At 39.9% G+C, this 23,324-nt stretch overlaps 2 protein-coding genes across 2 annotated transcripts in view; one reads left to right on the plus strand and one right to left on the minus strand.

Annotated features, from left to right (window-relative positions):
• cacna2d3a (calcium channel, voltage-dependent, alpha 2/delta subunit 3a) overlaps window positions 1–23,324 on the minus strand; it is a 124,284-nt gene that overhangs the window by 13,008 nt on the left and 87,952 nt on the right. The window contains exons 13-28 of the mRNA XM_039604049.1: window positions 23,247–23,318; window positions 22,791–22,871; window positions 21,929–22,003; window positions 18,476–18,559; window positions 18,296–18,367; window positions 17,518–17,579; window positions 17,293–17,360; window positions 15,993–16,038; window positions 15,438–15,535; window positions 15,231–15,324; window positions 14,909–15,004; window positions 14,630–14,751; window positions 13,728–13,805; window positions 1,314–1,375; window positions 938–982; window positions 786–848 (exon numbers count right to left, since the gene is read on the minus strand). Of these exons, the coding sequence (XP_039459983.1) occupies window positions 786–848; window positions 938–982; window positions 1,314–1,375; window positions 13,728–13,805; window positions 14,630–14,751; window positions 14,909–15,004; window positions 15,231–15,324; window positions 15,438–15,535; window positions 15,993–16,038; window positions 17,293–17,360; window positions 17,518–17,579; window positions 18,296–18,367; window positions 18,476–18,559; window positions 21,929–22,003; window positions 22,791–22,871; window positions 23,247–23,318 (1,218 nt within the window). The remainder of the gene's footprint in view (window positions 1–785; window positions 849–937; window positions 983–1,313; window positions 1,376–13,727; window positions 13,806–14,629; window positions 14,752–14,908; window positions 15,005–15,230; window positions 15,325–15,437; window positions 15,536–15,992; window positions 16,039–17,292; window positions 17,361–17,517; window positions 17,580–18,295; window positions 18,368–18,475; window positions 18,560–21,928; window positions 22,004–22,790; window positions 22,872–23,246; window positions 23,319–23,324) is intronic.
• LOC116330774 (leucine-rich repeat and transmembrane domain-containing protein 1) lies at window positions 5,405–11,405 on the plus strand. Its single transcript, XM_031753205.2, has 4 exons — window positions 5,405–5,978; window positions 7,745–8,129; window positions 8,222–8,427; window positions 9,966–11,405. The coding sequence occupies exons 1-4, from the start codon at window positions 5,942–5,944 to the stop codon at window positions 10,481–10,483; spliced, it is 1,146 nt and encodes a 381-aa protein (XP_031609065.1). The 5' UTR covers window positions 5,405–5,941; the 3' UTR covers window positions 10,484–11,405.

Consider the following 23,324-nt stretch of genomic DNA (forward strand, 5'->3'; position numbering starts at 1 on the left):
TGTGAGATGCAGAAAGAAAATTACACCGCCCCAAAAATTAAGGAAACCTTTGATCATTACAGTGTATTATAAAGTTAGTTAAATGCCAGTGATATCAATATATCCAGTTAGGAAACAAAAAATATTATGAATTAATTTCAGCTGCTTTGGTGCAAATGAAACTCAACTGTTTGGTCAGAAACACACATGAGTAAGCTGCTGGAGGTCATTTTTTAGAGCCTTAGTGCTGCTCCTGTTCCTCCACGCACGAAGGAGCAGATAACGGTCGTGCTGCTGGGTTGATGCCCTTCTGCGGCTCTGTCAAGCTCTTATTGTGTAATGGCCCATCTCCTGATATCCCCCCACACAACTGGGAGTGCTGGGAGACAGCAAAACTTGTGTGACAGCACATATGGACGTGCCATCCTGGAGAATCTGGACTACCTATTGGTCTCATGCTACTAACAGTGACAAGGACACATTAACAGAAATTAGTCAGGGGGGATAAGGAGAGAGCAATGATCCATGGCCATCATTTGGAACTGATATACAGTAGTTAATCCTTCTTTACAGACTGATAGCCCTGAAGGATCACTGACTTGCTGTTATACTATCATGATGTGTTCACTTAATTTTTTTAAACAGCGGTTTTTCAAACAGGGACACACATCCAAGGTGGAGATGACCAGGTACACTATGGATTAAATTTTCTGGTTGCAGTGAAATCAAAACGAAATGTCTAAATGTGACAAAAAAGTCTATTCAAGCTCTTTCATCCATGTCTCTCTTGTGTTTGTGTGTCTCACCAAAGTATAGTCCTCTGCTACCAGAATGAAGCCGTTGTTGTCAATTAGGTAGCAGTTAATATTCTGTTAAATAGAAAAAGTGTTAGAGAATCGTAAGAAGTCCGAATTACAAATTCACGAAGGGTCGAGTGGGGAAATGAAAACAAACTGACCTCATCATCACAGCTTATGGAGCACTTCCCATCTAATGCTGCACACTGTAAAATGAAAAATGATGTTTGCATTTGCATGTGTCACAACAAATATTCAGGCTGGTTGGGAACATAAATCCCCTTTGGCAACTGAAAACCTTTAAAGACTTGCGGAATAGGAAAATTAATGGATAGTAAATTTAATTGGACAGACCGATGACCTTTTGTGTAAAGTTTCAAATTGCTATTGTGGACATTTCATCAAATGTGAAATATTTTTCAAAATTCAAACATAAACAACATTAGTTACAGTTTTTATATCGAGCTTGCAAGGTATTATTACGCCTTTCACACATGAATGTGTAAATGTGCAGAATCTGTGTTAGTGCATTTGTACCTGTCTGCTTGCTGTCCAGAATTTCTTCTGAAAAAACTCCAGTTTCATCTGGATGCCCACAGCTGTAAGAGAAACAGTACAGTCACGCAGAGACAGCAGCAGGTCATGTGTTTTCTGTGTGTTGTGAAGTGCACTGTGATCTTTGTTATACACAAAGTTATCCCGCTGGCACAAGAGAATCTTAATATACATGCAGCATCAGAACGCATGATTCATTAACCTCCAATGATGAAAACAGACAAAATAGGCTACAAGGGCGAGTACGCCCCGAACCATACATGCATCAGCTTGTTTTTCTGGAAGGCTGAATGTGTAAGAGTGTCTACCATGTGTGCAGATGCCACTAACCACACTTAAAATTTCACATCATTCTAAACCAGACTTCTTTCTCTGTGGCCACATGAAATCCATTCCTCAGTCTGCTTCCCTGTTGCTATCCTGACATGCAGTTCCAGAGCTGCCATACTGAGCTGCTCTCACTTCCATAAGCCACATAGCAGCAGGTCCTTAAATGCACAGATCTGACCAGAATTCCTTTCCTGGAAAAAGACACCGGCTGACATTAAATGCGTCAGCTTTTTCGGAGTTGACTACGGAAAGATTGACACGTTTACCACAGGCTTTAACTTCTTCTCCTACTCGTCCTCCTCTCCCTCTACCTCATGCTATTAAGACTCAGGAGGACTAGCCTTCTCTCAGTGGGGGTTCGTCATACTTTAGATGGTCTGTAAATCTTTAGAAGCATGTCGCAGAGCTTTATCCAAAGGCAGTGCAATCAGGTAGCAAACTAAATCAAAAAGAAGGGAGCATCTAAATAGATTTAACAAACTGGATATTAAACTACAGTATGAAAGTTGCACTGATTGGCGAGCGTAGACGGTTTTGAGTCGCTGCTTCTCGCTGATACAAGTGTATAATTAAATACGGAAGAAAGGTGTATTGAAATTCTGTCTAATTGTTTTTCTTTATCCAAGTAGTGTGGATATTTTTACACACGAAAGGAGGCAGCATTCAAACACTGAATCAAAAGTGTGTAACAGATTTCATTCCAAATGAAGCAGAAGTAAAACACACACTGCCAAAAACACTGTTACAGTTCACCAGACGCACATTTAGTCACCATTCCTTCTCATTCATTCATCCTCCTCTCCTGTTGTAGTAGTAGCATTAAAGGTAAAATGATTTGGTTGCAGCCTAATACAAAGGCACACTTCTGTGTTTCTGTCTGATTATGCACAGAGAAACACACAGTGTAGCGTGTAGATGGGATCAAGATAATAAATATAAATAAATATAAAATGCTAATTTAAAGCATGAACTTCGTAGACGATAAAATTTGCTTTGCATTTCTTTCAGGATAATTATGTGTTTGTGTGAATATTTAAGTGCAGCGGGGTGCTACTGCGTCCTGTTTTAGCTCTTGCCCAGAGGAACAGGTGCAGCTTATCCCATCATAAGCTTTGCCAGATCCTTTCAGCGGCCCACCATTTCTACACCCACATGGAAAACCCAGGAGAAGAGTCTAATTTAAGATGCTGGGCAACAGCACTGGAAACACACGTGATGCAAAACCAGGAAGAGTCCACATCATCAAGACAATAAAAAGATCATCTTCTCTAAAAAACAAAACAAAACAAAAAGTAAAACAAAACAAAAATACAGCAGAGGAAATGGTGAAAAAGGAGGTAAAGGTGTTTTTTATAACACAAAAAGATGACAAATTAGTGAATGTATATGCCAGTTAAAATGATGATGATTATTATTTTCTAATACAGAGACATTAAGAGGATGACATGTCTGTTTACCCCCCCAAAAAATCAAGTTAACATAAATCCAGTATGAATGGCAGAGGAGTTTGCTCTGTGTGAGATGGTATTAGGGGTTAAAAGTGCACTGATTTGGCTGCTACGTGGAAGCTGGCTCAGAACAAAAGCCCAAATCTGTCTCACTAATGCTCAGGAATTTTCTGTACTATGGGGGAACATTTAATTTCCTAAAGTATGATTTAAGAACTTGGGGGTATTTATGCCCTGAGCTGGGTTTATGAGTCCAAACATGAAGAGACATAAAATCCACTCTAAATCCATCCGATCACCAATCTTGTATAAGTGCAATCCCAGGCAGGGAGAGATGACAACGACTTAAAGTCCACAGGTATTTGGGGAGTCTAATAAGGATTGCATAAATGTATATGTCCATCAGTGCAGGACTGCATCTGAATGTTAGTGCTCTTGTGCATAACCACAATTTGTTGAGCGTGCACATGCATCGAATCACATTGCAGCGGCAGACCAAAAAACACCTCTAGAACAAGCATGCACGCAAACACAGAAAAGAGAGAGAGATGTAGTGATTTTCACATTTGTTTGTGCATTCATCCAGCAGCAGTTCCACAGCACACGGGGTGGATCATGTCAACATCCTGCAGAATTGTCAGAGGACGAACAGAACAGGAGAATGCAGATAGTCCTCAAAGACTTAACTGACCTCTCCCTCCTGTCTTCTTGTTGCATTAGACTTGATTCACTGCTGTTCAGCAATATAAAAATACTGGAAACAGCTAGTTTCAGCCTCCTAGCAGACACCCCTATGGTATCAATTTCAAAATCCTGCATCGCCTTATTCTCAAGTTATCGCATTCACAAGATTTTCAAACCTCTGACCTCATGAGATTTGAAATCACCCATGATTTTCAGTAGACGCACATATGATAGCATTTTGAAAATCCTCGCATTCGCAAGATTTTCAGAAAACATGACCTCTGACCTTGAGGTCAAGGTCACTGAGACTCATCCAAGATTTTTAGTAGCTAGACCTTATCAATCAATTTGAAGCTTCTGCGTTGCCTAGTTCTCAACTCATCTGAATCACAAACTTAGGCATACACGCCATCTGCCTTTTATGGCTAAAGAATAAAAAGGCAATCTGTTTTGGCTAAATCGCAAACAGTTTTGTGAATGAGAAAAGATCATGCACAAATAGCATCTATGTAGCTTCCCCTTAAGGTTACTTCCACACGCACTGAAGCATCACAGGATATCACATGGTCACATGGTGATAATATGTGGCATCCTAGTCAGAGGAGGATTTGTAGGACATGTTTTTCCTTTTTTTTTAGGTAACTCGAGGAGACGTTTACACGTTACAGCACAAACACAGCAGACTGTCTGGGCATATCAACCATATGGGCTTTTAGCAAATACAAAGGTGTCATCACACATTTGCGGATGTATTTGCCTGTGTGGGTGTACAGAACCACTCCAGCGTGCAAGTGAATGTGTCCATTTGTCTTTACGTCTGTGTGTGTTTGTGTGCAAGTACATGCTCCTGTACATGAATTTATGTTTGCCGAGACTGCAGTAGTCGCTCAAGGTTAATTGAGCAAACCTTTAGTCATTTAGAACAAAAATAATGAATTTAATATAAACTGGTGACACAAACTGACTTCAGGTTTAACAGTATATGACAGAACTAAAATAACTGTCAGGCCCTTCAGCAGAGAAAAGAAGGGATGTAAATATGGATGGACAGGAGAGCAAATACCACAAAGCGTATTGCAGGACTAAGCCCGCATGTAAGCTTAATCATATTTATCATAAAAAAATGATAATCTCTCCTGTCCCTTCCTTTGTTCATTTTTTGCTTCTCCTTCAAGCCACCCATGTGTTTATACGAGCTTAACAGTCAATCCATTTACATGCACACACACACACGCACATTAAAAAGAAAAAAAAAATCCATGTAAATATATCGCAACAGCTACATATCCTAATGTGTGTGTACATGCGTATGGGTGCATTCGTGCATTCTGTGTTGCTGTGCTGGGGGCGTGTTCTGCCAGCCCTTCTGCCCACGGCTCATGCATAATACCATCCAAGCATGCCACAGCAACGGGCATCCTCTGACAATGTTCGCTGCGTGCTGAAGTGTTTGCATATTTGTGTAGAGGCTGCAATCCAGATCTAATTTTGTCTTGTTCGGTTCTTGCCAGAGCAAATAGGAGGTAACGTGAATGTCAGTGAATGTGTTTGTGCTGTGATTTAAGAGGCACAGCTGTCCACTGAGAGATGACACACCATCACACTCACAAATGCAACTGGGGACAGGGAGAGCGAGGGAGCGAAAGAGAGAAAGACATAGAAGCGAGACAGAAGGACAGAGTGTTGATTTGGTTTGAAGAGCCGAAATTCAACATAAACGAGCAAGACGAAATGTAAAAGAGAAAAAGAATTCAACATTAGGATGCAGAAAATTACAGACATAGGCAGAAAAAGAGGTTGAGAGATGGTAGGAGAGCAACAGGGAGAGAGAGATAAAGAGCTAGAGAGGAAGAGAGAGAGAGAGAGCAAGCCAGGGAGAGAGAGGCAGCGCTTCCTAACTCTAGTGATTCCCAGACTGGCTGCCTGGCTGGCACTGAGCTCTGTGCTCTAATTCACCCGATCTGATGGGGTTTCATGCCCTTGCTGCCAGTGCTGGGGGTTTTAAGACCAACACGGGTTTCTGCTGTTGATCTTAAATCTCTTCAGTTCTCACCTACTGACCATATCAGCCTACACAGATGATTACCAGGACAAGCTAATCTCAGCCTTACTGACTGGCTAATGGATCTTCAACTGAAACACCAGTAAATGCAAGTGGCCCAAAGACGACTGGCAGAAATGAGAGGTAGGTGCTCCATCAGTGGAAACAGTATAAAGAGCATTTGTGTGTGTGTGTGTGTGTGTGTGTGTGTGTTTCTGTGTGTATTTGTATATGTAGATGGCAAGACTGTTAAATTAGAATATTATGTAAACTGTTCCCTGACTATTGGAAAAGAAAAGGGTTGCTTACAAAAGCTTTTGAAAAAAAAAAAACAGTTAAATGCTCTACATTAGTTTTGCTTATGAATTTCCCCTATTTTTGTAGCTATTTATATTGGTACCAGGTCTACTTAAAATGATGCTTGCTGTAGGCTGTGTTTGTCATTACAAACTTCTTTGTAGGTGCTTTGGGCTGGAGGGACACATCAGAGCAAAGTGCCACTCTGTTTTGTTGATCTCATTCCACAAATGCTGTCAAAGAGCTCCACTGAGCCGCTGCTGTGTTTATGCTTGTATGTGCACTGTAAGTAGAGGACTGCTTGTGATCACATGTGACTGAATTCATTCTTGCATATGGACAGTCATTTCAGTAACAACGATGCAATTATCACAGGTCGTTGCACTGCGGCGTATTAATTCTCAACCCAGCCATGTTATGATGCGCTTTGTTTGGGGCAAGTCAAATAAAATCTGCAAAAGCAACACCGCCAAGAGCCATTGTACCAAACTAACACCTGACATTAGAGCACCTGCGCCTGGATATTTCCACACTTGTAAAACATAATCCGAGAAGTCCACCAGCTAACAAAGATAAAATGGTGCTTTCATGCTTTTAACTGCATGTTAGAAAATAGAAGACTGCGTTAAAATGTGGTTTATTTAAAGAATGTAGCAGTGAAGTCATTCTGGTGGAAACTGCAGAATGTTGTATGGTTAAGTTTTTTTTTTAAATTATTATTTTTTTGCTACATAACTCATGTTAACGTTCCTTTGTGGTTGGTTATTTATTGTGTTGTTAGCTGCAGAGTGTTGCCTAACATGATTCTGGAAATAAGTATAGGGTTTTTATGAGACTAAGAGCTCCTGCAGGGTAAAGACATAATTTATAAAAATATTTGGAATTGATCAGAGGAACATGGAGCTTCTATTCCTATGAAAACAGATGCGATGCAGCATATCCATCTATTCACCAGATATGTTTGCAACTTGTGAGCTAGCTACATTTACAGGCTTGGGTCGGAGCTTCATTTCATTGAGCCTCGAGCTAGTCAAGCCAAAGCTATAAATACAGCTGTAATGTTCCAGAAGGAATGGACATGAAGTTATCTCAAAGGGAATCAGACACCTAATATGTGCTGCGTATGGATTTGTGTGTGGGTGAGGGGTTATGAGGCTTTGGCGAAGTCACCAAAGGCCACTGTCTAAGGGGGTGGGAGGTGGGAGTTGGCATATTAGCAGAAGGTTTACCTTCTTGTTTATTATACAAAAAACAATGCAAAAAAAAGCAAAGAAAAAAGTTACATATTCAAGCCAAAAATGAAACAATCCTGTATTTTGTTTTTTCCCAGAATAAAATATGTTATTTCTGGTATTATATACTACAGATAATATAGTGACAAAATAAACTGCAAATCATCGAACGCTGTTTTATTTACATGGAGACTAGACTGTAACACTGTGGTGTGAATCAATTGCAATTATGTAACAGTACTGCAGGATAGTATTGAACACTTTTTAAAGCTGTAGAATAAAAAGGTTTACAGTGCACCTTCATTTCTGACACATAGCTGCAAATATTCCACTCATACTTTTAAATGTCTAACCCACTAATGTGTCCCTTTGTTTCCACAGCGATACTGGCGTGTACTGTCCTCTCACTCCTGTCTTTGTCACATGCCTGTCCGAAGGAGTGTAGCTGCAACAGCAACACCAAAGTAGTAGACTGCCGGGGTCGAGGACTGTATGACATCCCGCGACGACTGCATCCAGACACCCAGGAATTATACCTTCAAGATAATCGCATCAGGGGGCTGGGATCAATGGCTTTCAGGGAAATACCCCTTGTTCGCATTCTCGATATATCTAATAACTCGATAACAACAATTTCGCCAACTGCTCTGCTTGGGCTGAGAACACTGCAGCGACTCAGCCTGGCTCACAACAACCTGAGGGAGCTCGATAAGCGGTTGCTTGGACCTATCCGCTCACTTTCACACCTTGACCTCTCACACAACAGGTTAGACCTTGATGCTAGAAAAAAAAAGTTACTTTCCCTGATTTGATTTCGCATGACTCTTATTTTATTTTGTTTCGTTTCCCTTTCACCAGCCTGTGGGGTTTGCCTGGAGCCATGGGGGACAGTTTGAGGAACCTCAGCCACCTGGGGCTAGCACACAACAGGCTGACAAGATTAGATCGTTCCCTGTTGGAGGCCCTGACACACCTGGACAGCCTTGCACTACGCAGCAACCCCTGGAGGTGTGACTGCCAACTTATAGGCCTCAAACTCTGGCTGGAGACCTACCTCTTTAAAGGTCAGACCACTATTTGCTCTAGGCAGCAACTGGGAAACTTCTATAACATTTCCAAGGTTCATCCATCACAATGCTTTTCCTGCTGGACAAAGTGCTGAATTATTGTAATATGTAATCACAGCAACACTGTCCTTTCTAAAGATTTATTTGGCTTTATATGCTATGGGAACAGGAAAATGTGGGGGGAAAGCATGGGAATTAAATCTACAGAGCCAGAGGTCAGGATTCAACAAGTGAATATTCTTAAAAAGAAGAATATAACTTTACAAAAATGTGGGAATTTCAGCATTAGAAATGACTCCAAATGAATATCCTGCTGATAATTTTTCATTGAAGAGACTATCAGCGTTAACTATTAATACAGAGATTGTCATTTCCAGCTGCAATAATGTATATGTGTATAAAGTATCTCTGTTCTGGATAGAGCGGGCACAACTTAGCAGCAAGATCCCTGTACAGAACAGAGCAAGCATCAGTCAATGACAGCAGATCTAACATTGATCAAGTCAGACAAAGCATGAAAGGAGGATGTGATGTAAAAGTAGGTTGCAAAGAAGCTTGCAGACAAGCTGAGCTTTACTTTGTATGTATTAAAACTTAAAGTTGTACTCTGATCTTTGAGCAGTTTCTATCAATTATAGAGGAAAATGACTGATTTTGCACCTCAACCAATGCAGTTACCCTTTGAAAAACCTGGAAATTCTTCTAATACCTCGTTGTTATTGATATGTACTGGGGGTATACATGATTAAAGGTAGAGGGGAGCTCATCAAATGTCATCTGTATGGGGAAAGAGTTAATGATACTTAATTGGTTTTTTTAGTTTTTTTAATATTTAATCACTCCGGTGTGCTTGAGAATCTACTGAAAACTGTGTACTGCAGCTCTTATAACTGTGGTCTTCAGCTAGACAGTATCCAGTGAAGATTAAGAGTTCTTTGTTACCGTGAAACACATTATTTTCCACGCAAAACTAAATCCAGCACGCATTAGATAACAAAATTACCACTGTATAATGAAAGCCAGGCTTGCATGGAGCTGGCTGGCACGCCTACATGCCTATGTTACCCTGACATAGCTTTCATCTTAAAGGCTGAAAATTCTAATTACTACAAAACAGAACAACGAATCCAGATACAATAATGCATGCTTAACAGAAAACCAGTGGTTAATAATGCAAGCAGAGTCACAGTGTGTGACAGAGCATGCTTGACAAGAAAACAGAGCGATGAATATTAAAGAGATTTATGGTACGTACAGAAGGCAGTTGACAAAGACCCATGTTATTCAGCTCTAGTGATCCAACTTCTTTTAATCACATAACACTTGGTAATGTTGCCTTTTACAGTAATATATCCTAGACTAAAAAAATACAGATATAAATAAGCTAGTGTAAGCTTAGCTGATGAGTATGATTAAGGTTTTCTCTGTAAGCTGCTGCAAAGGATACTTGGTAATTAAAATTAAGTTATGAACAACTGACACAACCTTTCTAACCCTGTGTTGGTCATTTCTAACTCTTAAACTCTGACCCCCAGGTGGAGTGGTAGATGAAGTGCTTTGCTCCCAACCGGAAGAAATGAAGGACAGAGACCTGCAGAAGATCCCTTACCAGCTCTTCCATGCCTGTATGACTACAAGCTACCATTACCTATTTGCCAACATACACCACCTTGAGTCTGAGAGACTACTACAAAGTCACACCCATGGCAACCACGCTCATCCCTCTAGCCATGCTCTCCACGTCCCCATGGCGATGGGGGAGGGATTTGGTGGTGGAGGTGGAGGCGGAGGTGGCATGGCAGAGTGCGAAACTAAGCAGAAGCCACGGCCCGTCAACTTGCGGCACGCTATTGCCACAGTGATCATCACCGGCGTAGTGTGTGGGATCGTGTGTCTGATGATGCTGGCTGCCGCGGTGTACGGATGCGCCTACGCTGCTATCATGGCCAAATATCAGCGGGAGTTAAAGAAGAATGAGGAGCTAGCGGCAGCGCAGGGTGCAGATCACGCCACAGCAGATGAGAAGGAACCACTGGAGAACGCCATCGCCTAGGAGATGACAACTACCCTGAGACTTAAAACCTGGGCCTCAACCCTTTAACCTAATTGTCTGCGGATGCCACGCGTGTGCTTGTGCATGTATGTCTGCGAGAACAAAAACAAAAAAAAGAAGAGAGAGAGAGCGAGAGATTATTTATTTACGAGTATGTTGACCTCATTTCTGAGACTTGGGTAGCTAAATTCCACAGGTATCTGACTATGCACTGATTAGAAGAGTATCTTCTACTGTATGCGGGTTTGAAGGACAGGCCAAAGAATTCAAACATTCGTTTTGTCTAAGAAAAGCATATCACTGATAGGTACAGATATATTTATAATTGTGTACTTGTAGGTATAATAGTGAAGCTCTTGTATTTAAAAAATGGACTTTAGAATTTGGTTGTCGTTTGGTTGTTATTCGTAATTTTGATAACTCATAGTAGGCAGCTGCTGTCAGTTCTGTCGCATCATTGATGTGAGTGTATGTGAACGAGAATGACTCTGTGTTTTTATTTGTGACTGAGCGTGCGTGCGTGTATGTGTGAAATGCGTACTGTATGCACATATTACAGAGACATTTTATGCGTCTGTGCCTAATAATGTGACATAGGTTTGAGGAGGAAGGGTGTTTTCTTAAAGGATATTTTTCCGACATGTGACGTTAAAAATGGGAAATTCGTTGAAGCAATAATGAAACAAACTAAAACGAAAACAACAACACAACTCGGATTCAGCCTTGTTGTTTTTCTCTTAACTTTATGAGTCTGAATTATCGTCACGCTGCACACAATCACACCCACACGCAGACTAAGTTTTAGAACTACAGGTTTTGAGAACAGTCAAACAGTCTTGTTTGTGATTTTATGCTGATTTCATAATGGTAGTCATGTCCTACAATATGTATTATATATAATAAAGGGAAGCATTTTACCTGATCAGTATACTGCCAGTTAATTTGATAAGGTATGTATCCTGTCCTTAAAATATTGTTTAAGGAGGGGTAAATTTGGGGAAATTTGCCCACGCTGGAGAGAAATCAACTCGTGAAATATTATTTATACATATAAAAACATTATTTTAATGTCTAAATCAGAAGAAAACAGTAACACATCTCAATGCACTGTCCTGTAACACACAGTGTAAGACCCTCAGGGCAAAAATGCCACAGACAGTAGTTACAGTTACAGTGAAATGAGGGTTATCTGTGTGGATGTTTTTGCCCATGTCGGCTTAATGATCTGCTGAAACAATGGCGTATCTATAACAATTTGTGACTTCCGAGGGAAACATCTAGAGATGCACATTTGACATCATATTTTCTTCCGTCTTTTATTTTATTACGAGCAAAATGTCTCGGGAAGAAACAGAATTATTTTAGATCACACTGAAAATATATCTTTCCTGTGTCTATTAGAAAAAAACTATTATTATCGATTTTTTGAAAGTTAGCCATTAGAAGGGGGTTTAGATTACTCAGCGCGGTGAGACAGATGAACATGCAGAAATGCTTTTGGTCTAAATGCCGTGACTTTAATGGCTTTGTGTATATCAGAGTAGAAGACTCACTGCACGTGGCTTGGGATGTGACCACAAACACTGATCCATACACAAGCGGACTGGAATACAAATGCGTGTCTATGTATGCACATATTAAAATTGTGACTCAAGTGATGTCTGCAGGGCCAGTGGTATGTGATGTCATCAGCCTGTCCTGTTAAGTTAGCGTGTTAGCGTATTCACAAGTCTACAGCTCAGTGGAGCTCAGTGCAGTGAAAACTGGCCCTAACCGCCCTACGCTAAATTTGCATTCTAGCCTACATCTCTCCTCCCATCTGACTCTCTTATATAAAATCATCCTTACAGACACCCCCCGCTGCTCTGACAAGCGTGATCATCAGTGCCGTACATCAGCACCCACTCTAACAATAAGGTCTTCAAAAATTCTTGATACTGATTAGTCATTTGGATTGCTGCTGAGTAGGACTTGAGAGAATGGTGTTATCTTAAAACTACAGTGATCAAGTCAACAGGGTCAAATAATACTGTGGGCTGGTGTAAACTGTGGGCTGCTTGTGTAGCATTCTGCTGGAAACCTGATGCATACGCTGTGTGTATGCGTGTGTGTCTGCGTGCGCCGTGGCAGCGCACAGACTCTCCCATCTCTGTCCTTCTGCTCCAGTGGTTTCCCCCTGGCCAAGAGTACCCACAATGCACTGCTTTCATGTCAGCGCATCCAGGCACCGTGAAATAATTTTCTCTCTCACTGCCCTTTTATTTGGTCTCTTATTTTATCACTGCTAGCCCAAAAGATTTCCCTCGTGTTTCTCCCCACATCATTCTATAGCCAAACCGTTTTCTGGGATTTCTCCATTGGCATAAAGCTGGTCGTCTTTTTTTGACGAGAGCGTGGACAAAGATCCTTTGTCTTTGGTCCTTTGTGCATATTTTACACAATATACTCTACTACTCTAAATGTTAAATACAGTGAGAAAGCAGGATCAAAAAGAGAATATATACAGAATCTATACCAATTACTACGAATAAATCATCACAAAACTTTCATAACTCAACCGAGCTATGCAGGATTACTGTAACATTGACTGACTCTTCTTGTGGCTTTGGGGAGAGTTAGATTATAAACAATGTTGCGTAACAAATGTCCTAAAAATATAACATAGTGACAGAGAAACCATATGTATGCCTGCATGTCTATCCTCCTCCCCCTTTTCCCCCTCCTTCCATTTATTCTGCTGCTCCTTTCCTCTGTAACTGAGATAATGGCTAACTCAACAAGAGCCACACTTCATACCATGAACTTTCTGATTGGACCAAGTTGCACTGTATGGGCGTTACAATGTGGGGCTTCTGAGTCACCAGGATGTGAGATGAGGCAGGCCACAAAGAAATCATCTAGGCTGCAATATGCTTTAAACAGACACAGAGGCATAAGAAAAAAATGCACGAAAGGCACTTAAATGCAGACTTTCAGCTTTAATTTAAAGCAGTGTTCCATCGATATGCAGTAATTAAGCATAATTACTAAAGGATGTAACAATCTACTCTATTTTGTAAAATGCAGGGGTAAACACACAGACGTGGGCAGGGAGTGTTTCACCTCAAAGTGGAAGAGAGGTGTGGGGAGACAAGTGTAAACTGAGAAAAATGAAGCAGTGCAAGGTTCTGTTGACGTGGATGTGCGTATAGGTGAGTGGGTGTAAAACAAAAATCAAGAAAGACACACTTGAGTTCTCGCTTACCTGCAGCTATTGGTGATTTCCTCTCATCCAAAAGCTGAATAGCAGTACTGGCCAAAACAACACTCTTGTTCTCTGACCCTGAAACGCGCACAAAAGCGTACACAAATACAAATAACAAAGACACACTAAGACAGAGTTCACATATCAGTCATATCATAATTCCTTATATTATTTCTGAACTGACCACAGGGAGATTGGAGAGAGGAACGCTGATCATAAATACCACAGAGCCCTATTTATGGCTGCAGCTAACTACCACAGTCCTGAGAGGAAGAGTGCATCTAAGGCAAGTCCGGCGAGTAAATAAGAGGCTTTCAGATCACTTGTATTAGCTGGCACTAATGGAAACCCTGAGGCTGAGAACAGATGAGAGCACATTCTGCCTTTGGAGGAGAAACCCTTTTCTTAGAGAAACAGTTACACTGAATATGCGTGAGGTGCTTGTGTGTATGTGGGTCTTTTTGTGACTCTGTGTGCGTCTGTATTTGTGTTCTGGGCAAGTCACTATGGAAAGGGCTGAACCTCTTCCTAATGTATCTTATTTCAACCCACAGCAATCAGTCCTATCCACAAGAACACAGCCCAGAATTAATAAGAGAGGAAGGGGAGTTACAGACGCACGGCCAGAGAAAACAGCCAAAAATGGGTGAAAGAGGGACGGAGAAAATTTCAAAGGGTCTTTTTAAAAACACATTAATGTATTCAATTAGTTTACAAAATATAAGCTTCTTTAGAATTAAAATATAATGACTCTTTGTTTTTTAACTTTGGCATTCTCAGCTTCGAAACACTTGTGGGTTCCAGTTTCTTCAGTTTCACTAAAAAGGATTTAACAGTACTGATGTTTCCTTAAACACAGAGACAACTGAGTCATCACCATCCAAATGAAAGTCACGACTAACCTGTGTTAAAAGGCAGAGAGTAAACAAAGGTACCAGGAACTTGTTCTGCCGCTCTCTTGTACCACAGGGGAAAGTGATCGGCATTGAACACCCCCTCTCGGTCTTCAGCTGTCAGAAAGTCTCTTAAAGCAGACGGGAAACAGATAATACAAATGACGCGCACACAACACACCAAATATACAAACTGGAATCGTAAACAAAGAGACAACACAAAATTCAACACAAACATCAGGTTATGTTCATGTACACACACGGTATGCGTGCAGTCAGAAAACTTACTTGCTTGTAAGTTCGTCTGGCACCACAAACAGGTTAATTCTGGACAGTCCTGTTCTTGTGCCCAGGTAGGCTATCTCCACTCCTTTATCAGAATTCCTGTATGATATGACAAATGAATATAGTAACCGGCTGTTGTGAATTCATTTTTAAGCCCCCCCAAAAAATCACCAGTAACTGTGCTAAATTACTAACATTTTAGTTGTGCAAATATGTGCTCCATATTATGACATTTTCTATTTCAAAGAGGAATAAAATCCAATATAAATAACAACATCATTTAGATTTTATTTTATTTTAAAGGGTAATAAGGTAAGTGACATACTCTGACTTATTAAGCACAAGGCTGGTCCAGTAAGCTTCTAATGGGGCAGTCACCACTGCATCAAAGAGAACTTCCTGAATCAGCTCCTTGTCACCTAACAGGACAAAGGCAAAAAGGGCAAAAAGGCATATTTCCACACATACATCTTGTTCATTAACTTGCTAATAACCATATAAAATATGGGGGCTGTAAATGAGCATAACTAACAATGTAAGTGGGGTTCGTGCCCACTGAGGTACAGTTTGATTGCCTCTATCTGATGCAGGTAGCGGTGCTCTGGGTGCTCATCTGTGTTGCAGTATGTCCTGTAACATGACAAGAGAGAAAAATATGAGCATTTGTTAGAGTCATAACAGAGTCATAACAGTTCCTTTCTTAAAACTGTAATCGCTTTAGTTTTGGTCATATAACCCGGTTGCTTTCAGTTGCTTTTGGATTGCAAAGCATCTCCAGTGAATACAACCTGAGGTAGAAGGAAGACACTTCTTTTCATTTACAAGCATTAGTTTGAAAAGCATTTATTGTAATGTATTTAGATGTTGGTTCCCAATCCTGGAGACCACAAGTCATCAAGTGACACAAACAATCAAGTCAAAGTTCCGCAGATCCCAAAAACTGTTGTAGAGCTGTTGTATTTCAGTTAACATCAAATCTAACTTTGATTTACTTTTATGATTTGGCAGTATATTTAGGATTTAGTCCAATAAAGATGTCCTTTGAGTAAGGGACGGGGATAAAACAGCAGCGGGAATATACTCTTACCATTCGTCTGCCAGGGCTACATCAGGATGCTCCAAGTCATGAAGTCCTGTAAAAAAGAAAACGTGAAAACTATTTGGTTCAAAACAAATATGCAAAAACACTCAATATGAAGTCATAATAATAGGACTAGGCATCTACATCTCAACTGCGCACACTTAAACACACACCGGGGGATGAAAAATGTGTTTTTTGAATGGATGTGACAGCTCTGATTAGATCAGGAAGAGCCAAGTCATGCTCTGAGCGCTCTGTGTGATGGACATGTTTAGAGAAACACGCAGACAGACAGACAGACACACACACACCACCACCACCGCATGAATATTAACATGCATGGGGTCTGACATGAAAACAGACACGCATACACGTGGAGAAACACACGAGCAGGGGCAGACATGCAACACTGTCAGGAGAAGGACGCACAACACACCTAAGGAGCTGCAAAGGGGAATATTTAACTTCCTGTGAAGTTGTGGCTTTTTAAATACATAAATCACTACATGAAAAGAAAGACTAGACAAAAATTGTCTACAGGTTTGAAGAGGAACTGGTTAAGTTAGGCCAAAGAGGAAAAGTTAGGCTACTTTGAGGACTTTACATACCAAATACATAATCAGTTTATAAAACATGATGAATGTTTACAGATTTAATCAAATTATCTAATGTAATAATGCAGTTTAAACTTCATCCAGTCATAACAGCAAATGTTATTTTAACCTTCATGTAATATTAATCCCTTAATACAATAATCATAAACTTTGAAAGGGCATAGTTAATGTCAGACTCAAGCTTTTTCTGCACAAATATCACCAAGTATGGAAAAGTATTTCTTCTTGTTATGTTTTTTTTAAAAAGGCCGTTCTGTTGGTTCTGACTAATCATTCTGCAAAGAAACTATTAAACTATGCATTCCTGGAAAATTAAATCCAAATATATTTTTATTAAACATTTTTTTCTTACAATAACTTTAGAAAGTGCATTTTTTGATTGTGCTTATGTGTGCTTATGTGTTTTTATACAACAAAATAATAAAATAGTATTATTATAATACTAAAAAGCTCTCTGTGATGCTGCATTTCATGTAGTGTTCCTCAGAGAAGTATTAAAAAACTTCCACAGTTGAGGAAATTACTTGCCGAGTACTTGTTTAATGAAAAACAGAAAAACAAAGGCCCTTAGAAGAAGAGGGATAGAGAGAGTGCGAGGGAGAGAAAAGTAGGAAAACAAAAATAAAAATAACAACAAAAACAACAACACAGAAATGAGTCAGAAAGCAAAGAGAGAAAGGCTGATTTCCTACCTTCCTCTACTGTGACGTTCCCCCTGAAGAAAAACTTTCCATGGCCTCTTGAAAGAGCAACCCCTAGACTAAAAAAACAAACAAATAAAACAAACAAAAATAAACAAAACCCCTTAAAACAAAACAAACAAAACATCTTCCCTAAAAATCTGTTGTCGTTTACAGATTAACCACGGGAAAATTCAGCTTCAGTCGTTAGCTTACGGAAGTCTTCAGACTTCTTACCTGAAAGGAGTCCCTTTGATGTCTGTGTAGTAGTAATCATTGTGCAAAATCAGCACACGTTTCTGAAATAAAAGAGATGAATATAGTCGCTACGTTAAACACCAGGCGGTACTGTCTGATTTCATTTCTTGCAATCTGGCGCCATCTAGTGGTGGAAGTAGTAAATGCTTCTGTTGGGGCTGGCCGTCCTTAGCTGCAGATGGACGTCTGTTATGCAGTACATTCATAAAGAGTCTCTTGTGAGTTTCTCTGTCTCTCTCCCTCTGTCTATATAAATATAAATATATAGAGATATTTTTTTTAATTTGTGTGTGGATATGTGTGTGTGGATATCTGTATTTACATACCAAATGCTTAATAATCAGCCTAATGCAAATTGCTCTTTAATAAGCCGCGAAAATGTGCGAACACACATTTAACACATTTACACATATCTACACACACCTTTCTCTCTCTCTGACAGGCAAGAAGTAAAGCAGAATCAGTGGGCTGCTGTTTCCCCCGTATTCAGCAACATGTGCTTTGTGGAGATAAGGGGCTCACACGCAGAGAGACACACACCAGTGCATGCACAGCAAACCAAATCAGAAACAAAATCCCTAAGTCAGTCCTGTACATCACTGAGCCAACTGTAACAACCCCTTAGCAGAGTGAATACTTACTGGTAAGTATTTTCTCTAGCTCAGCCTTTAGGACTATCTGACAAGTGTGTTGTTTGTGCGTTTTTTTTTTTTTTTGTTTGTTTGTTTGTTTTATTTCTGAACTTTGCATTTCTCACCCCTTTGTCTACACTCTTCTTCACCTCCATTGAGAAGGTCCCCGTCTTCCTGTTGACCATGGCATTTCTTAGCTAGAAAGACAAAGCGCGCACACACACAGGCACACAGTTGTGTTTGATGATGCTGATTTTCAGAGCACTGCTGTCATGACACTTGATGAGGATTTACTAGTGTCTCACCGTGTCTTCCTTATCCTCCCATTCCACCTCAGACAGATCCACGCTGCTATAGTTCGGTTTTCTTCTCTTCTTGCCATCTCCATACTGGACAAACATCCCGACACACATGCACACACAATCAGAAATAATGAAAATGATTTAACAGAAAGAGTATGCCATCACAACTTCCAAGAAAATTTTTGTATTTTGTTTTAAATAGTCTTAAACAATAGTTGTCCAATGCTGCATGTTTGTTAAGCCACTTAGCACTGCACTGTGATCCATTCAAGCAAGAAAAGGGACTAAACTCAAGGGATGAACCAGTGTTGTGTGTACATATAACATACAACTTGGCAAAGAATCTATTTTAAATTGAATCTTTGTTACTAACATGCACAAACACATAATTTATTGAATGTATACAAAGATAACAGAGTCTGACAGGTGTAAAATACTATGTTTGCACCAACAAGGTGATTCCCAAAGCGCCACTAGCCAAAAACTTAGCATATCTTTGCATGGTGTGGATGGTGTTGCATGGTGGTTCTAGACAAAACTGTGCAGGTGACAGGCCAAAGCAAACTGTCTACCTCAGATGAACAGTATCTAAAAGTCATGTCCTTAAAAAACATGGGACCTGAGGATAAAGAATCATCAGAAATAGTTTCAGCAATCATGAAGCCATTTTACCTCTTTTCTTTCCTTAAGAAGGGAAAGAGGGAAAAAGACTGAGGTGTATAATAGCAAAAGGAGAAACTAAGAAGATTAAATGAGCAAATACATGATAAATTATTACTGAACCAAAGAATTAATCTTTTGTAAACCCAACAGAAATGACTACAGAAAGAGTTTGATGAGTACGTTGATATTGCTATCATAATTTACAGTTAAGTATGAAAGTAAACCCCGGAAGCCACCAGCCAATCTCAATTTGTTTAACTGATACAGAAGCAAAAGTAAAAATTACAGGGAATAGAGTTTTACATGGTTACTGCTGCTGACTGCTTGTGGTTACTCAGTCATGCTGACAAATTACCTTTTGTCTCTGGCTTTGAAAATTAGGACTGTGCTCTAATGTAAGGAGAAGTAGCCACAGAAAGACATAGGCAAGCAAGCAACTGTTGACAAACTATCTCCACAGCTTTTTCATAATCATGTTTGCACATGTGCAATAATAGCAGAAGCTAGTTTTTCAAAGCTACTGTTCATTAGAATAATGAAAAAAACAGGAGTGACACAAGAGACAAAAGAAACAGAAAGCAAAGCTTCAAAAATGTAAATGTACTTTGATGTAAGTGGCTAGATAGTTTTCACTGGTTAACATACAACAAAGAGAAGATGGGAGTGGGTGGCTTAAATTGTGCAGAATATGATGTAGCTTGCAACACAGTTTCTAACAGCTTGTCTCACCAAACTACACGCATGAAAAAAGAAGAGGTTCTTTTTACTCCATTCAAAGCATATCTTTTTCAATAAGTAAAAGGGTTATTTATTGAAACAGTGAATTTTAAATGAAACAGTCAATAAGTTTTCTGTTTGTTCTTGACCAATCCTTTTAATAATATGACTTTAACACCATGGCCCACTTTATTAGTAAAGAGTTTTGCTTTATTTCTCGGTCAACTTCATAATTAATAACTTCATATTTCAGGGTAATCCAGTAAGGTCCACAACTTGCTGGACAAAGACACAGTGTTGGTAGTTTTTGCCTCTGTACACAACCACAATCAACACTTGGCTGATGTGCAGACTTTAATTCAAGTAATTTGTAAAAAAAATAAATTAAAAAAAATGCATTAACTGTTTAGGAATTACAGCTATTTTTATACATTTTCACTGGCTCTTACCAGTGTTTGGATCTTGTTTTAAATCCTCCGTATTTCCATTCATGAAGACTTCTCTTGCTTGTTGCTGTCATTTTTCGATGTTGTGAAGCTGTCTTTCTAAACCATGGAAATAATTCTGTCATCATTCACTTTAGCTGACTCCTGTGGTCTTTCAGGCCTTTTGGTGTTTGTTCTGTCTCTCTGACAGGTTTATTTTGTTTCTTCAGCCTAATGATTTCCTCTCTCTCTTGAATTGACACATCTTTGTGAAAATTGCAGCGAAAAGCTATAAAATACAAATTCAACACTTTGAATCAGCTTCAGATGTCTGTTTCATTTGCTATGAAATAACAAGGGAGTAGGCTTCACATGGCCATGAAACTGCTTGTCAGTCAGTTCTCCGATTACCTCTGAGCCTCTGAAAATGCAGGTCTGTGTATAAATTCCCATAATGTCTAAACAGTCTAACTATGCATTTTTTTGTTAAAGCTGAAAGTATGCATTTCAATCATGTCTTGATTGTTTGATTTGAAATCCACTGTGGCGACATACGGAGGCAAAACCATAAAATCTGTATTTTTGTCCAACAAGCTGGACTTAGCTGTATTTGAAATTACTTTGATTTAAGAACAGCCTTCGTTTTATGTACATCTATAAAAAAGGTGGTGCCATCATACCTGAAGAAACGTGCTGGCACTTGGGCCAATAGCTGGATAATTTAGTCTTAATTCCACTATTCTTCTATTTAATCAAGTGCTTCAGCCTAATAAAGCACTGATTACTTTTAAAAATTAAACCCCTTTTTTACCGTGGAACAACAGTTTATGTATAAATGACTTTTATTAATCTATCAAGCATCAGGATGCAACGCTCCAGGAATACACCACTGCTGGGTAGATCACTGACTTGACCACTGACCCTTTTTAAAGTGAACATTAAATGAAGGTGAAACAGATCAAAGTACTGAACTTTTTAATTGCATTTTATGTGTGTGTTTATGTGCGCGTCTGTGTTACTACTGTATGTGTGTCTACTTTTGAATCTGTCAGTGAGGACAGTCTCCCACCCCTCATTAGCTGTTAAACACTGGTCATTAACGTCTTTAATTAGACCTCTATTAAACCATCTGTCTGTCTGCCTCACTGTCTGTTCTCTGTTCTCCATCTCATCTGTTCCCCTCGCATCCATATGAGCATCTCACTCTTCTCCCCCAGTGTTACACCGAGCCTACCTGCACCTATCCTCACATTCAGCAGGTTCCTTGCTTCCCGCAGCCTCCCTCTCTTTCTACACTCTCTCCGTCCAGCTCTTGTGAGAGGAGTGGGTGAGTACAATAGAGTTAATCACAGCCATTCAGAAGCTGTATCTCTGTCTATTCACAGAACAGCAAAGGACTGGAACATGCTCTCCTCATCTACATACCACCACGCAGCCAGCATACTCACAAGGCACACCACACAGAGTACCCACACAGTTACACACCATTTTGTTAAAGTCAATCGCAATCTCAGTGTGACAACAAAAAAAAGAAAATCGGTAATTGACTTGATGTGAACTCGAGAGGGTGTATTCATCTATCCAGTACAGAATAACACATTTTCAACTTCAACCTCAGTAAACTCTGAAATGTCCTGGAGGTAATACTCACGAGTGGTCGTAAATCCGGGTGGGTGAGGATGTAACCGTTGTTGGTGATTGCAAAGGCGTAGCCATGAATGCCCAGCTAGTAGAATATGCAAAAGCACACACAGAGACACACCAAAATTATGCATAACAAATCAGTACCTAATTGTAAATCTGGTTAATCAAGCCCTTTCAAAGTCTTTGTTTTTGTGGTAAAACCGAGAACTACACAATGGGAAAGGACGGCATCATTCATCATGTCATGTCTGAGCAAATAACACACTTTCAAATGTCAAAACCTTACACCCATCCAAGATTCAGATCTACAAAAGAAATCAGTGCAGGGATGTGGGTGGGGGGACATGACCAGAATGCATTAATGAAGCGAGTGTAATTTCCTGTCAAACCAGGAGCTGTGACTAAGTTCATCTCTAATTTATCTGCTACTTGGCTTTGCATTCAGTTACTGTACTCTGGACTTATGTGGAGTATTTTAAGTATTATAAGGTGGGGTTTTGGACCGCTTGTGGGACTGGAGAAGTGGAGCAAGATGTTCAGGGTTCAGTGTAGAGCAGAGGGTGACTGGCACAGAAGTTGCACATCATGTAATCAGTCTCTCCTATTTATGCAATAGCTCGCTAGGATCTGGACACCTCATGGAAACAGACAGTGGCTGTTGTAGCCATACCCAGTAAAACATCTTAGTGAGCTAAAGCTGTGTGCATGGGTATTCAGGACTGTGCCAATGTGCACAAGTGTATAAAACTGCGTGTGTAAGCATTGGGAACCCTCGGTAGTCAGTGTGATAGTGTAGAACATTATTAAATAATGGCCATTCAGATCCCTAATAACATGCAGGAAGAACTACGTGATGCTGGATGTGTTACCTTATATTTGGGGATAGTCTTGAGCAGCTCAGAGACTGGCACATCTGTCCCAACCACCCCTAGAAGGATTCCACGGTTTCTCTGCAAGCACACAAATATACAAAAATCGGTTAGCTCAGTTTGAAAGGTTACTTACATAACAATCTTTTACATCAGTGCCTCAGTTTATGTTATATATAAAAATATTCAACTTGCGATGCACTGCTTTGTCCCAATTTACAAACTGCAATCAAAGTGACATTAGCGTCCATCAAATACACAAAAAAATTAACAATGATTTTACCATTTGTGTCAATTCTCTCAAAGACTAATTCCCCGTGAGTTATGGAATAACTCATGAGGAAAATTCAGTTTTTCAGTTAAGCTGTAATTTCATTTGAGACATCAAGCTTTGGAATCACGAGGGCAGTGACGGTGAATGTGTTATGAATTCTGTATCACTGTATGTAAGCTTACAGTCTCGTTCTTGGTACTGAACACTGGCATTGCCACCGTAGTCATCAGAACTGGACCTTGACCATCCTCCAACTGAGT

Source organism: Oreochromis aureus, linkage group 20, assembly GCF_013358895.1.
Source record: "Oreochromis aureus strain Israel breed Guangdong linkage group 20, ZZ_aureus, whole genome shotgun sequence".
NCBI classification, from domain to species: Eukaryota; Metazoa; Chordata; class Actinopteri; order Cichliformes; family Cichlidae; genus Oreochromis; species Oreochromis aureus.

Bases quoted from the DNA above. Each gene is read 5' to 3' on its own strand.
- LOC116330774 (XM_031753205.2), top strand. From the start codon at position 5,942: ATGCAAGTGGCCCAAAGACGACTGGCAGAAATGAGAG. The intron at 5,979-7,744 runs GTAGGTGCTCCA...TTGTTTCCACAG, and splicing joins ACGACTGGCAGAAATGAGAG to CGATACTGGCGTGTACTGTC. The intron at 8,130-8,221 runs GTTAGACCTTGA...CCCTTTCACCAG, and splicing joins CTTGACCTCTCACACAACAG to CCTGTGGGGTTTGCCTGGAG.